This window comes from Leuciscus leuciscus (genome assembly GCF_965113295.1).
Source record: "Leuciscus leuciscus genome assembly, chromosome: 1".
NCBI lineage: Eukaryota > Metazoa > Chordata > Actinopteri > Cypriniformes > Leuciscidae > Leuciscus > Leuciscus leuciscus.
This window is the reverse complement of record NC_138725.1, coordinates 43,792,956-43,810,261: the sequence shown is the minus strand read 5'-3', so window position 1 is coordinate 43,810,261 and position 17,306 is coordinate 43,792,956. Positions and strand designations below refer to the sequence as shown.

Sequence of the window (17,306 nt, the reverse complement as noted above, 5' to 3'; positions counted from 1 at the left end):
TGGTACATCTGGTCTCAAGTGTTTCTCAAGGTCATGTATGGTATGGTGGTCCCATTTTAAATGTCCAATTCTTCACTACCACTGTGATGTTAAATGGTAGTGGAATTGAAATATTCTTGGTCTGAATTATTCAAAGGAAATGCAGCAAGAGGTCGGTGTAGCCTAAATATTAAAATCAATGGTAAGCATCAATTAATCTTGTAATAACAGTAATAATAATATTCAATCACAATTAGGAAGAAATGCACATATAATAATCACTTTGTTTGTTTATGAATCTTCCAATGCAAGCCACCTATGCAGATCTAAGAAGTGACTTGGAACATGCTTAGCCATACAAGAATGGAGATTGTTCATTCCTTGCAACAGTTGTGTGTGTGTGTGTGTGTGTGTGTGTTTTGTGCTGGCTAAGTCACAGTTGATGACAGGGTTAAATTGTAAATGTTGTAATTGATTGAAGCACTCACACTTCAGATCTATCCGTTTTATGATGTTTCTGTTATTAGTGGTATGTTGAGAAATCAGGGGCCCTCTGATTTTCCATCCACCCTAATAACAATCAGAAAGTTTAAACATTTTGAAATTGAATAGCAGGTCTGTCTCTGCTTTATAATTTGCATCATTGACTTGTGACTGTAGCCATTCATATGTATATTACAGTGTTGTCCCATGAGTTGGCAGTGTGTTGTGAATAGCGTATGCTATGTGTGTCTCTGTTAGACTGTCATCATGGGATCAGCTTTACCATCCTATGTGTGTGTGAAGCTATCTGGATCTGTTAGTGTGACGATGGACAATAGATCTTTAGTGAAGTGACACTTTTGGACTCTACGTCATCTTTATCTTCTCTTGATGTGTAGTGTTCAGCCTGGATAGACTTGATCTATTCCAGGTGATGATGCTATGAGGTTGTAGTGATGGAGGTGTGTGTTCAGTGTTCATGTCTAGGAGATGGGTGGAATATAATCTATAACAATTGTGTTGCAAATTTAGTTCCAGTTCTATACTGGGAGGCCATATTTACACAGTGATGTACTATTGTGAAGTGTGGATGGCCTCTTGAAGTGTCTTTTCACCCATCTCCCGAGTCTCAGGTTATGTTCTAACAATTCCACTGTCCTGGCTTTGATCCAGGTGGGGTCCAGCCCATTCTTAATTCCTGTCTGACACAGGAAGCGTTTCTGCTAATGCTATAAACTGCAATTGCTTCATAATTGATACTTTTCTTTGTATTTTACCTTTCTTGTGCTGTTGTTTGTCTCGCAAACCTTTTAGCTATAAACCAGCAAACGGTTGCACTTTATTTTACAGTATGTTTATTTATAGATTACTTACCTAAGACACTGGGTAATATAAGGAAACTACAGGGGTTAAAGTAAGGTTTAGGAGTAGACTACACAGTCAGCATTCACAATTACGTCCTATTGTACTCAATAACAGATAGTTTCTACACTTATTCTTGAATGAATTGTCACACTCTTGAAAGTCAGCCTTGAAGAAAATCCCAAGTTTGCATAAATATCTTGTAAAAACAATCTTTTTGACATAACGTAGAACAGTATAAACTCACAATAAGTGACTTTGTTGAGCCCAATGGAATAGTTAAGAGTTTTACAGTAAATATGAAATTTTATTTCAAGACTGCTGATTATTTCAAGATTTCAGAGAGAAAAAAGAAGTAGTGTACTGGTTAGATTTCAATGTTTTGTCAGCATTGCTTGGTGTTTAGTATCTGTTGCAGCCTGTCCTCTTGAAAAGATTTCCAATTACATGTGTCATTCCCTATCGAGAGGTCTGCCACCTCAACATTATTGTTGCATCTGGTCTGATGGATTCATTTCTTCTTTTGATACAGAGAAGCCCATCATGAAGATGCTGGAGGCGAGAACGGGAGACAAAGAGGCTCAAGAGTTTGTGCGAAAGCTGAAAGAGATTGAGAAGTCAATGGAGGAAGAGTAATGTGTTCCCCCTGTAGTGCACGTATTTCTGATGGTGGTCTTTTTTACCTGTTGTACTATGTTTACTCTTCAAATGCACTCTTTTAAATGTATTTTTCACTGTTGTCCAGAAGAAGAAAAAAAGGTGAGGTAAATGATCATGTTTAAAGATCAGTATTTTATCACTGTTCAGCACTCAATGTGTGCTGTGTTTTGATGTTGAAGCCCTCTGAAGGAGCTTGTTGTTCATAGAATTGTATGAATTTAGTAGTAGAAAGTCTATTTTGAAAGAAACATTTCTCAGTTGGATTGAATTCTAACGCTTTTCTGAGCTATAGATTGTGACTTGAACTCTGGAAATCTTGAACTTTGAAATAATTAGATGTGTACTTGAGGATTTTCAAAAATGCTACAAAAGAAACTGAATTTCTTTACATGTAGCAGTTTTGCAAGGCCACGTACACACTGCAGACAAATACGGTTCACTACCAAAAAATCCTTTTCTAAATCAGTTTATTGGAATAAAACGTACACTAAAAACAATAAAATAAAATAATTTAAATTATAATTAAAATAAATTATTTAATAGTTTAAAATAACTGTTTTCTATTTCAATATTTTTTTTTATTTAATTTATCCCGGTGATCAAAGCTGAATTTTCAGCATCATTACTCAAGTCTTCAGTGTCACATGATCCTTCAGAAATCATTCTAATATGATGATTTGCTGCTCACAAAACATTATCATCAATGCTGAAAACATTGCTAGAAAATGTTGTGCCGCTCAATATTTTTTGTAGAAACCATGATCATTTTTTTTCCAAATAAACGTATAAATAGAAAGATAAAAAGAACAGCAGTGATTTAAATTGGAAATCTTTTGTGACATTATAAATTTAATGATCAATTTAATGCACCCTTGCAGAATATTATTAATTTCTTCAAAACATTTAATAAATTAATTATGTCCAAAATCTGTTATACAGTCAATTAGCCCTAAACAGATTCTCAAATGTCTCAAACCCTCAATGTCTTTTTCATTTGCCCTTTAATATTTCCCCAAGCAATTTGAGATGGAAAAGGTTGGCATCTCTGGGTTTTTTAAATTATTTTTTTATAGCCAAACTGTTGCTATGGTTATCACCATGCCAAAAGTGACTCCTGTATTCTGTACACATGGAAGACATTCACTGCCACATTTAAATGCAGTTGTCACTCCCAAAACCTTGCAGTGTGTATGTGGCTTGAACATTTAGCAAGATAGGCAACAGAATTTTGACGACTTTTTCCATGTAATCATACAGCAGAGCCGATACGATAATGTTTACCTTATTAAGTGTTCTCTGTTCGCTCTTATCAAGGAAAATACTTTCAGAAAAGTCCTTTATCTTAAACGGTGAATGTTCAGTATTTGTCCTTGAATCACACTGGATTGTGTTGAGATTTTATCGTAACATTTCTGTAAGATGTCGTCTTTCCTAAAGAATGTATTCGTTTATGCCAAGTGGTTCTTCAATTTACGGGTTTAGTGTTCAGATGGTTCTCTTCTCTTGTATTTTCTCTGCCAAATTACTCGTTTTTATTGCCAGTAAACGATTAGGTAAAAAAAAAAAAAACTAGGACTTTTTCACATCGCAAAGGCTTTTCACCCACCACGTTTTGAATGTCTTGCTATTTTTGTGACAGAAGCAGAGTTTGTTGGCTTTATGAACTCTTCTTTCACATTTCTCCCCCCATCTGTACATTATGAATAGCTCTCAGCAGGCAACTTCCTGTTCAGCTATTATAACTTCAGCCTGTTACTTTTCCTCAGCAGCATCTCTCCTCTTCTGACCTTCACACATCTCATGCGCTATTCACCTCCTGGTGAGTGAAAACCACCAGAAATGAGCCACTCGCAAACAAATGAAGGCCAAAGCCTGCTGAAACATACCGCAGCACCCGGCAACACTGATATTACTGCTCCACTTGAAACATGTGATGCTCAAGAATGTGATACTGTCAGCAACTCTCTGTCTCCTTTGTGACTCCAGTAATGGTGTATATGGTGTGTGTGCATGCACGTGTGTGGCTGCGTGCACTCTGAGTTCAATAAAGAGATAACGATTAAAAAGAGACGTGTTTATGATTAAAACAAGTTGAATCGGAGAGACCCGTTTTGCGCAGATGGTGTTGTGACATCTCATCTCAACAGCAGAGCCGTCTTCAGCCTCATTATCACTGCATGCTTTCAAAGACACAATAAATCCTCACGAGTTATTCCAGGTACTTAACAAATAATACAATATGATCTCATCTGCCATATAATACAATGATTGCTTAGTACATTCAAATTCATATTTACACACTAGAACTGAACAGTAGCAGAGTTGTATACCCCTGCTTTCTTTTAAAAGTCAAACTAAATCTCTTGGTGGGTTTGGTTGTAAAGTAATGCATAGTTTGCTTTAAGTCTATAAAATGATCTATCTATCTATCTATCTATCTATCTATCTATCTATCTATCTATCTATCTATCTATCTATCTATCTATCTATCTATCTATCTATCTATCTATCTATCTATCTATCTATCTATCTATCTATCTATCTATCTATCTATCTATCTATCTATCTATCTATCTATCTATCTATGTTACAGTAAAACACTGAGGGAGGGAGTCACCACCAGGTGTCCCCACAGATTTCAGTATTACTATCTTTAGTTCTTTGACCAGACACTAGATGGCGTATTAAGAGGTGAGATGGGTCATTTTATTTTAGACGTAAAGAAAAAAGTCAGTTATTAAAAAACGTTGAATCGTTACTGACAGGGCTCTTTAAGGGACAGATAACAGTATCATAAAATGGCATAACGCCCACTGGAAGAGGTGGGAAGCTAATCTGTGTTGCGTTGCAGCATCATAATTATGAGCACAGAGAAGACACCTACTTATTAACTCCAGTTATTATACATAGTTATTATACTTCTGAGTTAGCAGTCCTAGTTCAAAACTAGCATGGCAACATATGCTTCATATTGTTTACAGTGTAGTCTATCATTAGACTGCTAAAATTAGATGTCATGGTGTTGTAATACATTAGATGTAATACTGCTTTGACTTCAAGGTGTATTGTAAAACCTCTTTGCACGTGCATTCTGGTCATAGAACATCTTAAAAGATACACTGCTTAAATGCATTTCATCTGTTTGAGGCGAGTGAACCTCACAAACATGTCAGAAACATGTCTCGGCTGTTTCACCCTGAAAAGTATATTTGTATGTATTCAAGTATAAAATATTTTATTAATGTTTATTATTATTATATTTATGTTATATGTTAGCTTTTATTATTTTACACAGTATAACTTTAATGTGATATATATATATGTATCACATGGCTAGCTTAAATTGTATATTTTTAATATCATGGTAGAATTGGTTTGTAATTCACACATCACATGTGTATTCAAATTATATTTGTACAGGTACCATTCTTATGTTTAATCTTTGTTTATACATCCACACCAGCATTGCTCTACTGAGCTGTGCTCTGAGATCAGCGTGTGTTGGAAACTGACCTGAAAGGTCCACTTTTGTAGTCTCCCTCTCCACATGTTTGTGTCCTGGCAGCGTGTCATAAAGCCAGCCATGGGCTGTTAAGCTCTAAGTGGCTGCTGCTGATGGTCAGGCTATGGACTGTCACACCTGGTGTGTGGGCCTGACTGGACCTAGCATGACATTTACTGACTCGTTTTAGTCTGTCACTGTTCTAAATGAGCCCTTTCACTGCAAGTCAAGTCAAATCACCTTTATTTATATAGCGCTTTATACAACAGATTGTTTCAAAGCAGCTTTACTGTGAGAACAGGAAAATGATTCAATGATTTCGGCTGTACAGCAGCTCTAGAAACAAAAGTCATTGTTCAGCTGAAGTCAGTTCAGTGTTGCTTCAGTTCTATTGTAAAGATCATCAATTATTAAATTAGTTCTTTAATCTATAAATCACTTCTGCAGAAAACAGGCCTACATTGTCAGATGTCTTCTAAGGCAGCATCCATAATGGAAACTCATAGGCGAGTGATTTGGAACACTCTACATTGGGAACAACTCAAAATTTGCATTCTGCGTGGAAGACTTGGCTCACAATTAACACCGAAACCCTGACTGAACAATACTATAGCGTGACAATACAATTAAGTGCACTTCTTTTCCACAAGGGAACTTATGGCAGTGCATTGTGGGATTGCCTACTCCACAGAGAATATATGTAGTGATTCCTTTAAATGCTGCCTCTGTAGGCAGTCAACTAAGATTTGGAAAAGAGCAACTGATTTCTGTTCTTGTTTGCTCACTGACTCACTCCTTCCCTTAAAGCGCTTGTTCACTCGCACGTTCATTCGGATGTTCTGGGAGGATATAGATGAGATCCCCTGATGTCACGTACAGGAACTGCTATATCCTTATGACCATTACATCACATTATTAACACATAACAGGCCTAGTCGTGTCTGGTGGTCGGGGGAGGGCTAATAGCATTTCCATTCCACTTGTCACACATGTTAGTCATGATGGACATCTCCTTACACATGGTCCTCATCCAGCCCAAACTTCCTGGATGTAGTGTTGTTAAAGGAGACAGATGCAACGGGCCTTTGTAACCCCCCTCAGTACTCGCTCAGGGGCGGTGAAGACTCTGTCCTGGATGCGGATCTCTCTGTGGGGGAGCGTGGCCCTCTTCTGAGTGCATGTGTGAGGGCCACATGATGCTTGGGATGCCTGCTGCAGAGTAGGAGCTTGCTGGGGAACCGTACCGCAGAGGCAAGCTAATGAAGAACAGAGGGTAGATGAGGAGAGAGGTGCAGACCCAATGTCATTCCTATATAAATATTACATAGAATGACTGATGAGAAGCAGAGAACGAGAGCGCGTTTGATAAGATGGAATGTGCTGATAGGAACGCCCACGCCCTGCTGAACATCCTGACTTATTATACATGCAGTCCTGCGTCTTCACAAGCACGAGCACATTCTCTAAACCACCACATTTTGGTAATCAGCACTTTTTTCATTTCGTTTCGACTCATTTGGAACGTTTGATTTCATCCCTTAAAGGACTATTCTGAAGTTATTGCTGCAGATGCTAATGATTAGCACAGAAAATAACTTCATCCCACAGTTTGAAAACATTAATGAAAATGCATTTACTCTTTTTTAATGCCCTAGCAATGGAATACATTTTATGTAACTGTTACGCAAAAAAAAAATTAGACCGTTTTGAAATAATAACACTTAAAGATTAGTTTTGGAATGTGTTAGCATAAAAATGTGACAGAATCCACAAAGCACTGTGTGCATTGAGCAAACTCCATTAAAATTACATTATGTAGTGCATAACCGAAGTTCTGTGCCCTTGAAGGGCCCTTCAGGAAAGGGACACCATTGATGCGTTTAAAACCAAATTGAACTACAGAATCCATTGGCAAAGGGTCCTACTACAAGTCCATTAGAAAGGGGTACATGCGATAGTCATTTCAAGTAAATTTATTTAAAAAACGTAATGATAAAATGTATGTTTATTTTCAACAATTATATTAACAGCAATCATAAGAAATTCCTGTTGATGCCGCAATGAGCTGTTATGATAAAATTCCAGGTAAAGATTAAGGAAATTACATTTGCTGCCAAAATTGAATACTTCCCTACTATAGACCTTATTCGCCAGAGAAATGAGGGCGCCGCCATCTTTAGAATATTGTCTTTTAACTTCCGTTTTGCGGTCGCTCTGTATATTTCTATGGCATTGCTGTCCAGGAGTAATTAGCTTTTGAAGTGGATTTACTTCATTTAAAGTTAACGAAAGTTATCATGAGGACTGTAATGTTTAAAGCAGATGACTTAACAAATGTCAGTCGACCGGGAAGATTTTAAAACGAGCCGTTCATTAATAAACACACAAAATCGCTGTGAAAATACAGACCGGAAGTCAAAAGACAACGAGCGCAGCGCTGAAAAGGGGCGGGTCTACATAAGGTCTATATAGTATGCGAAAAACAGTACGCCTAAAAAGTAGTAGGCCTATTTCGAATTCATAGTATTCGAAAAATGACAGGTCGAAAAATGAAAAGTTACCGGATGACCAACTAATTCCACTGAAATTCTGAAGTGCGCATTCTATGAACATTCATTCCCAGACAACAACATAGTGTCTGCCCAGATCCGGCCCATATCTGGGCCGTGTGCAATCCATGTGTACCAGATGTGCGCCGGATCTGTGGGCCGACACTATGTTGCAGTCTGGGTTCATACTACCTGGGTCATTCCTTTGGTAATATTTCAACTTGTAATTTTATTATTTTTTTTTTAACTACATATAATTAATTTTTGAAATACCGCACATCATTAGGCACATATCAAACCTCCAACAAATCATATTTTCCCACCTCAGGCATTAAAGACCTTTTATTATTTTCAGTTTTTTTATTTTATTTATTTTTTAGATTTAAACACCTTTTATTCTCAACCCCGTATGTAATTTGATTGATTTAAAAAAAGATTTTATACAAAACTTGTCATAAAACAAACATCTAGCCTACCCATGTATCCCTCAAACAACTACAAATGTAACATTTATGATTATTTTCATGGGATTGAAGTTAAAAATACACAAATTGTGTGTCTGTGGTCTCTTTATTTTTATAAAAAAATTATTCAATTGAGTTTTATTTTTTAACGGTCGCAAAGTAAATTCAAATTCAGATGTAGTACCTACTCAGAAAATATGCAATTTCGGACGCAGCAGTTGTCTTTCCTTTCTCCCTTTGCTAAGTATGTTCCAAACGGCTTCATTATGACACACAAGAGACCTTCTCCCTCCCAGTGGCGGATTTAGCAAATCGGGGGCCCAAGGCGAAGGTAGGTATGGGCCCCTCCCCATCCAATCTTTAAAAGAGAACGAAAAAAATATGTACCGACTGAATGGTGGATAGGCAGGTAAAGCTAATCTACGGGGAAGAAAGGTTAGAGAGAAGAAAAAAACGTCCCCTTTAAACCCTGCATACACTTCTTTACTCCTAAACAGAAACATGTTACAATGTTGGTACAATTTCTGGTAAGCAAGTTTGTTTTTTTTTGTTTTTTTTTGCTTGACAAATTTCACCATTTCGATTAAATTCGGACTCATTTGGATAAATATTAGGTAACGTTTCACAAGATAGGCGTTACTTTTTCTCAAGAAAAAAAAGCCCTATCAGCTGGTATAATTTAAGGTTAAAATAAGTAATATCGTAGGCCTACACATACTTAGCGAAATACTCTCTATAGCTCTTTTTTTTTCTAGCCAATTAAATGGCTTTCCTGAGGTAGCCTAAATGTTATGTGACTATTGTTCTCCAGCTGTTTTACCTCTTTCCGCGGTTGAAAAACACTTATTGATCGATATTATGAATGAGGAATATACATTTCGGTATGTTATAGGCTACTGTATCTTTCAACATTGTTAATTCGTGTTTATTTACTATTAGCTAGAGATGATCAGTTCACGTGCCGCTATAGGAATCTGTCACGTCACATTAAAACGGCAAAACGGTATTTATTGTTTGAATTTCGTAATAGAATTGACAGAATCTGAGAGCTGAGATTTTTTAAAATATCATGATTCATAAGTAAACTGCTCAGTTTTGTCTTTCGATCTCCGTGTCCTCTTTACCTCACGATGTTTCTGTGCGTTGGACGTTGTTGTTCCTGATCTGTAAGTTATCCCCAACAGTAGCCGTAAAAAAGTTTGTCATCTTTGGCAGCGTTCCCAAATACTTATCAGCGTCTTTTCACTTTTTTCTTTTATTTGAGCCGCTTGGGTAACTTCGAAACTTAACATTTTCGCGTTTAGACTCGTCTTGCTCTGTTTGTGTATTTCCCAGTCCTCCTGTTACTGCGTGTTGTTTAACTTTCGCGCCGCGCACCTTTACGGACCTTTTGCTTTCCTCCCGCTTCCTCCTTTTTTCAGCACCGCTTGGGTAGCTAGCTTCGCTTCATTTTTACTGTCTACTACTCTGTACACTCTGTCTGTCACTCTGTACAGAACTCTGTCTGTCAATCACTTCTTTTTCTCCGTCAGTTTTTTGGCACAGACTTTCGCAGATGCGCAGTAAGTGAGATAATGGAATAGTCCAATGTAGTGAGGCGGGGGCCCCCTCCTGTCTGCGACACTAAAAATTTGATGCCATTTTTCGCAAATGGAGTTTTAGAAATATATATAAAAATATATATATATAAAAAAAACTAAGTTAATAGGGCATTTTGGGGGCCCCTAGGTAGCTCGGGGCCCAAGGCAATTGCCGACCTTTGCCTAATGGTAAAGTCCGCCCCTGCTCCCTCCTAAGTCCCCACTTCAAGGGCTCTGCCCTTCAGAGTGAGTAGAGCATAGGGATGCTCACTTCCAATTGGAATTTGATGTGTTTTCCAATCTTTTTTACAATGTGAGGGAGGAGTAAAAAATGTCTGTGGTATATACAAAGACAACTATAAAATAAATATAGATTAATTTCACAGAAAAGTGTAAACCATGCTATCAAAACATTGGCTAACATAAAAATACGTTGTTTCCCTGCGATACACAACTCCTTTCCTGTGGCCTCATGGAATAGTAAAGTGTACATTAGATGTTCGATTCTAAAATCTCACCGGAAGTAGTAGGTCATCTGTGAATTCTAACACATACTGCTTTTCACCTACTCCATGCATATTTGGCTGCAGCCATTGGCTAAATTCAAAACAGCATACTAGCATACCTCTCATGGCATATTGCTCTTAAATTTCTGCCAAATATTGAAAATATACTTAAAGCATATGTCAGAAATGTTAAGAGTAGGATGCTAGTACTGTATGGTATTCCGAAATTAGGCATTGCTTTGTTAAACCACACAGCAACTCTGGCTCAACCAATAGTGTGAGTTTGGGGCGATACTTTCTGTTTCACCAACCAATGGCAAACAGCGGGAGTTTGGGAAGCCTGTTTAAAAACAGCCTTTGTTTTTTGTAATTACATTTTGTGATTTAGCACAGAAATTATCCACTTCACTTAAATAAGAGATTGACAAAAAATTTTTTTGTATATTTGTATTTCTGGTTTTGTTTTTTTTAGAGAAAGGGCCTAAGAGAAGGAGAGTGAGGAATGTTGGCAAAGATCTGTGTTCAGGGGTGGGTTTAAGTTTGGATCTGGCTCTGTCAGGTACGTTTAACAGCGCTCTGATCTCACATCCCTTATCTATTCTCACACAGCCCTAATCCTCCCACAGAAATGTAGCAGTAAAGAGTTTCATCAATAGCAGGCCAACTCCCTGCGGCCCCACCACATAGTTACACCTGCACGTTCCTCTGCTTCACATGGGCAGCCCGCACCTCAGGATTAGTAATGATATCAGAGGGGATATGTTTCCATTCGAGATTTATGCATGCTGGGCTGTCATTAACAGCAGGGTTCGCTTTACTTCTCTCATGTTAAAACATGTTGACTAGAAGCCGAACTCCTCTCACGGGGAACTTCCAGATTTCCAGCAAGTCAAAGCAAATGCCTTCAAAGGCACAGAAAACTGATCCGCTCTTAAAACAAAAGGTTTTGCATAGCTCACCGAATTTATAGACAGTATCGAAGAAACCGGGCTACCCCATGAAAATCATGCTAACAACGGAAAGAAAGTTTGTTCTACAAAAAAAAGTTGTGTAAAATCTTTTGCTTTGTACGAGAGCACATAATTAGAATCCCACAGATAAAAGTTGGAAAGAGGCACCTGTTGAAAGGACCTTTGGCAGAAGGCCACAGGTGGGCTGCAGATTGGAAGTGGCGTCAGGGTAATTAAGCAGTTCAGAAAGGAAGGTTGGGAGAGCTGGGGTGAGGATAGACCGACACAGAGACTCCTTTGTGGCTGCCAGAGCTCCTGTCAAAGGGAGCAGAATGATATTGGACAGCTCGCCCTTGAGGAATGCAGCTGGATCGGCAATGGAGGCTTCGCTCAACCCCGTTCCATCGTCCCTGTCCCTCTCGCCTTAGAGGACTTCTGAAAGCGCAGAGTCATCTCTGGTGAAGTGAAAGAAAGTACAGTGAGTGTGCAAAAAGGAAAAGGAAGGTATATGTTGCTATTCTAACTATGGCATATTAGGGGGCCAAAGCGTTAAGCAACAACATGGCGAAAAGTAGTCCCAGTGGACAAACAGAAGTAGATCATCATCTACGTCTGTTTTTCCAGTTGCCCAGGTTGTAAAACAATACATTTTCCAAACCACTTGTCCAGTGTAGGGTCGCAAGGATGCTACAGCATCTTAGGTCATAGTGAGGGAAACATCCTGGATAGATGGCAAATAACACAGAGTAGAGTATCCAGTTCACCTGTCCTGCATGTCTTTGGCAGAGCCATAGAGAGAGAGAGTTGCGACACTCCCATAGACCTCCGTTGTAAATAATGGCGGCGCTTTTAACCGCCTACTTCCGGGATATGAAGATCGGAATAGTTCCAAACACTGTCATTTGGGCGTTGGACACCATTCACTTACATTGCTGCGCGTCGAGTTGTTCCAGAGTTAAGTTGCCGAAATATCGACCTCTTTTGAATTGTCAACTGTCTATATTGTATCAGAGGCCCTTTGCGATGCTTATACTGGTCTTCATTTGTACATGCACAGCGTAATTATTTATATTTTATGTTGGTTGTTTCAACCAATTTTCAAGCACTGCCTGCTAGCTAACGTTAGTTAGCTAGCGCGACTTCGTCAGCTAAGAGTTCGGTAATGAATCGCTACCACCTTTATAGCAACTTTTATTTAATTTAATTTTTTGGGATATACTAACTTTTCATTATGTTATTATTGTCTTGAGTGAAGCGGCTTGTGAGAACAATGCTGGACCTTTAGGATTGTTATGGCCATCACCAGTCCTGTCTGTTTCATGGATCACCTGCCCCTGGTTTTTGTTTTTCTTGTTCACACACACAAGCACACATTTTTGTTGTCTGTCATTGTTTAATAAAAAAAATATTATATGAAAACCTTCATTTGTATCAGCCATGCTTAAATTCGTTTTTAATCTGTTATAGTTTTGATAATGTGTATGGCCTTAATCTTAAAATAATATTCTTAGTCTTAACATGATCATGTTTCACGTTGTGGTCCTGGGGGTGGCCACTTTCATCAGAAGAAGTGAGCTAGCTTCTAAGCGAATTCTGAACGGACCGCCACGGCAGACCTCTTTGCGTGATCACGAAGGTAGGCTAATGGCTGAATCAAAATTTATAAGCAAAATCACGGGAATCAATAGCCTAATACAGCCCAGTTGTGCTAAAATAAATATCATGAGACGTCCATCATCAGATGAATGATATGGAAAAGTTAAGTTAGAGCCGCTAAAGCCAGTGCTACTACCCATGCGAACATGAACACTAAGCTTTTCCCTCCAAAAATATAGCCTAAGACTTATCTCCAAATGCAAAACTGACATTAACAAAATGCAATAACAGCTGAAAAAGTACTTGGGTGTGTGTTTTATTTTATATTTACCGTTCAATAATGCAATCGCTGCTGTCTGTCCCATAGAAGAACATGACAGCCAGCGTACGTTTTGGAACTATTGGGGCTTACATGAACCACGTGACAGCCATAGCGGCGACATCAAAGAGTGTCGCAACTCTCTCTCTCTATGGCTCTGGTCTTTGGATTGTGGGGGAAACGGGGGGCAAACACGCAAACACAGTGAGAACATGTAAACTCCACACAGAATTGCCTCCTGGCTTAGCTGGGACTCGAACCAGGGACCTTCTTGTTTTGAGTGTGTTTTTCTGTAATCAGACAAATGCTAATTTGCTATTTTGACCATTTAGGATTTAACTTGAAATTTTACGATGAGTTTTTCTGACATTTTCCACATTGCTCATTTAATTTCAGGCCCATTCATCATACTTGCTGGGAAACCAGGGGCATGACTCTTTTTACTGGGACAGGAGCCCCTACGAAATATTGCTGTGACCTACTAAAGTATTACTGAAAAATCATTGTCTATCAATAGAGATTACTGTACAGAAATATACAATACACCTGAGAATAATTTTCCCTGATGATTTATTTTAGCAATTAAGTCAGATCTAGATTTACAACTGAATGTCCCTTTTGATCTTATCGTTTGTTCGAGATTCAGTTTGATTCATTTGGACAGTTTACTCACACACTGAATCATTTGCAGTGGTTTCTCACACCAAAAATTACGGGATACTTTATACGACAGAAAAAAAAGGTGGATACAATCCACTATAGCAAGCAAAACTGGCATATGTCTTTTATCATTTGCTGATGACAAAGCAGGTCTTTATTGCACATTGCAGCAGCTACTCCAGGCAAAGACAATTTAGATCCATACATCAAAAACAGTATCAATAAAGGGTCTCTGCCCTAGTACAAAGACTAGAAATGCCTCCGCATGAAACAATATGTTGGGACCTTTTAAGGGAGGGGAAGACTGAACACCCCAGTACTAATGTAAAGTATGTAACAAAGACCCATTAAACACTGGGCATTACAGTGACGTCTAGTCAAACATTATTCAACAGAACTCGTGATTAAAATTACAAAGAGCAGCTGACACCACTGCAGAGTATCAGGGCTGGGAAGTGGGAACAAGTCAATCCTGAATACAAGCATTACATTGTATGCATCGAGCTTGGCATTTCTATATGTGGCCTCCATAGGGCTTTATGTATGAAGACTGTTAGCGACCATGATGCTTGGAGACTTGCTTTTTTGAGCATTTCTGGAACTGTTGTGTCCAGAAATATACTGGCAGGGAATCACATGAGCCTAATCTGATTTCAGTCCCTTATCCTTGTGTTTCTGCTGTTGATATTGTTTTCTGAAACAGAATGGCGTAAAGCCAGTGTCGTAGAGAGAAGCCAAACAGTCCATACGTTTCATAGTCTCGGGGGCCTTTAGCTTGTGCAATTAATTAGCTAAGGTTGGCTCTCTTCCTTTGGTGCAATCGAATTACATCAGATTGGCGGACTCATTTGTTTTCCCTGCCCTCAGCCAAATTTGGGCTCCACTCGCAATTTTGTGTGTGGATAAAAGCAGAAAGGCCTTCCCAACAAAAGTAGGGGATGGTCTGGGAGTGACGTCAACCCACTTTGGGAGCATTTTTTGAATCCTGAGATGTTCATTTTGGGAGCGCTCTAATGCGGTGGATGTTTGTTCTTCTGGGTGGAGCGGAGGGGGAACTGCAGAGTACCCATTATTGTGGTGAGGCTGGGCCACATCAACCCTCTGTTTATGCCTACAGCTCTGTATTCTGAGACATTCTGCCTCCTTTTCCTGCAGTCTCCTCACACGCACATCACTGCTCCAGCAAGCAAACCTCACACACTCACACTCAAATTACAGCAAGTGGACCAGAACTTTCCTATTGACTTCCTGTTGAGTTCACCCAAAAATAAAAAATAAAATCAGTCATCATTTACTTACCCTCATGTTGTTCTAAACCTGAGTGAATTTCTTCTTCTGTTTTTACCTGCAATAAAGTTTTCAGTCTTCAAAAATGATGCAAAGTTGTATAAAGTAGTCTGATTCAAGGACAAATTGTTATTCGAGTCTTTCTAATCTTTTTAATGAATTTGTTGATCCAGGCAAAACCAATCTGAATCATATAAGTCGTATAGACTTTTATGATTCTATTTGGAAGCTTGAAAGTCCTCATTAACATGTAAAAGATCAACCAGTACATTTCTTCAAAACTATTACATTTGTGCTTCACAGAAGAAATAAAGTCATGCAGGTTTGGAATGAAATGTGGGTGAGTAAATTATGCCAGAATTTACTTTATAGGTTGACTAATCCTTCAATGTTTCTATTGACCTCCTAATATTTTCACCATTTACACCCAAAGATGGTGATTAGCTATTTATTGGCATAACATTGAATCTGAAATTTCTCATTACAAACTCAGATATGAAATTCCTTAAACAACAATAGTTAACGTAACTTGAGCCATATAGTCATACATCAAAAAGAATGGCCTATAACAGAGACTTCAGGGCAAATTTGAACTTGTCTATCCTAATTTAAACACCTCCCATTAGTTCCTCTTCTATAGGTTTTCGATCTAAAGGACAAGGGTAAGCAAAGAGAAGCACAGGCTTACTCAGCACAAGGTTTAATTGAATGTGAAGGACCACCGCACTTGTGTTTGCTTACGTCTGTTCCTCTCCTGTGATGCACTAATACCATCAGAGGCTTAACTAATACAGCAGTGCCCCCCCTTCAAGATCCAGTGACACCGCACTGCAGTAATCTATACTTCATTTCCTATCATGACTTTCAAAAGCCGGGCATTTGCTGGTCAAGTGGTCAGTCGTCGAGCCAAAGTGTCCACAGCTCCTTCCCTTTGATGTCTTTCATGATCAGTGAAGTAACAAAGAACATGGTAGCCATGACCACTAGCAGAGAAAGAAAAAGAATGACCCTGGTTGCCATGAATGCCGTCTCTTGGTTCATTTGGAGGTCACTGGAACTTCTCAATGTTCCGCTAATGCACAACTTGGCACATTCAATTTATACAATCAAGCTGTTGGAACAGACACTTAAACCATTAGCGTTTCAAAGCCTTTAAAGCTTATTCAAAGCTTGATAACAAGCAAGATAGACCTTTATCATAGAATAATTCAGACAAATAAACCAAGAAAATTAGTTCCAGGCCTAAATGAATAAATTATTTCAAATTTGCCATTCAGCTGATGGTTTTACACCAAACAACTCGGTTTACTCATTACAGATGTGACAGTTTCTCACCGAGGCTTACTGCCTTGCTCAAGGGCACAGTGGATGAACTTCTGTTCATTCATTCACACTGATTATCAGACTTGGCCTTGTGCAACTGAAAGTACAACAGCTGAATACCTATATTGTTAAGGGAAGCCTGGGGGGCAGTGAAACAACTGAACAAGGACATGTGGTTCATCATGACATGTGACTCAGATGGTGGCGATATTCTGTATAATGGCTTTGAACTTCTTATCCAACCTGTTGTGAACTACAATACACAACACAATACAGTTTTTATGAACTTGTTCAGGTTCTGAAGAGCCCCCAGGGTTACATAGAGGCTTATATTTATGAGGTCTGATGCAATTAAACAACACAAAAGTTCCATAATGTCAATGATAATTGCAAAAACGGAACTTCACACATTTTTAAATAATAATAATAAAATAATAAAATTAAAATAAATTCTCAGACAAATTTGATGTGCTATTAATTTGCGATTAATTAGATTAATTAATTGCCACATCGTGTAATTAATTAGATAAAAAAAAAATATTGTTTGACAGACCTCATTAAATCATTTGTTGAATATTTTATTAATT

The 17,306-nt window shown here is 38.4% G+C and overlaps 1 protein-coding gene across 3 annotated transcripts in view; it reads left to right on the top strand.

Moving 5' to 3' along the window:
* Positions 1 to 4,043, top strand: part of baiap3 (BAI1 associated protein 3) — a 55,614-nt gene extending 51,571 nt beyond the window's left edge. For all 3 annotated transcript variants that reach the window (XM_082189019.1, XM_082189018.1, XM_082189017.1), the window contains one exon: positions 1,856 to 4,043. In XM_082189019.1, coding sequence (XP_082045145.1) covers positions 1,856 to 1,959 — 104 coding nt within the window. In that variant the 3' untranslated portion in view covers positions 1,960 to 4,043. The remainder of the gene's footprint in view (positions 1 to 1,855) is intronic.
* Positions 4,044 to 17,306: the final 13,263 nt, after the last annotated feature.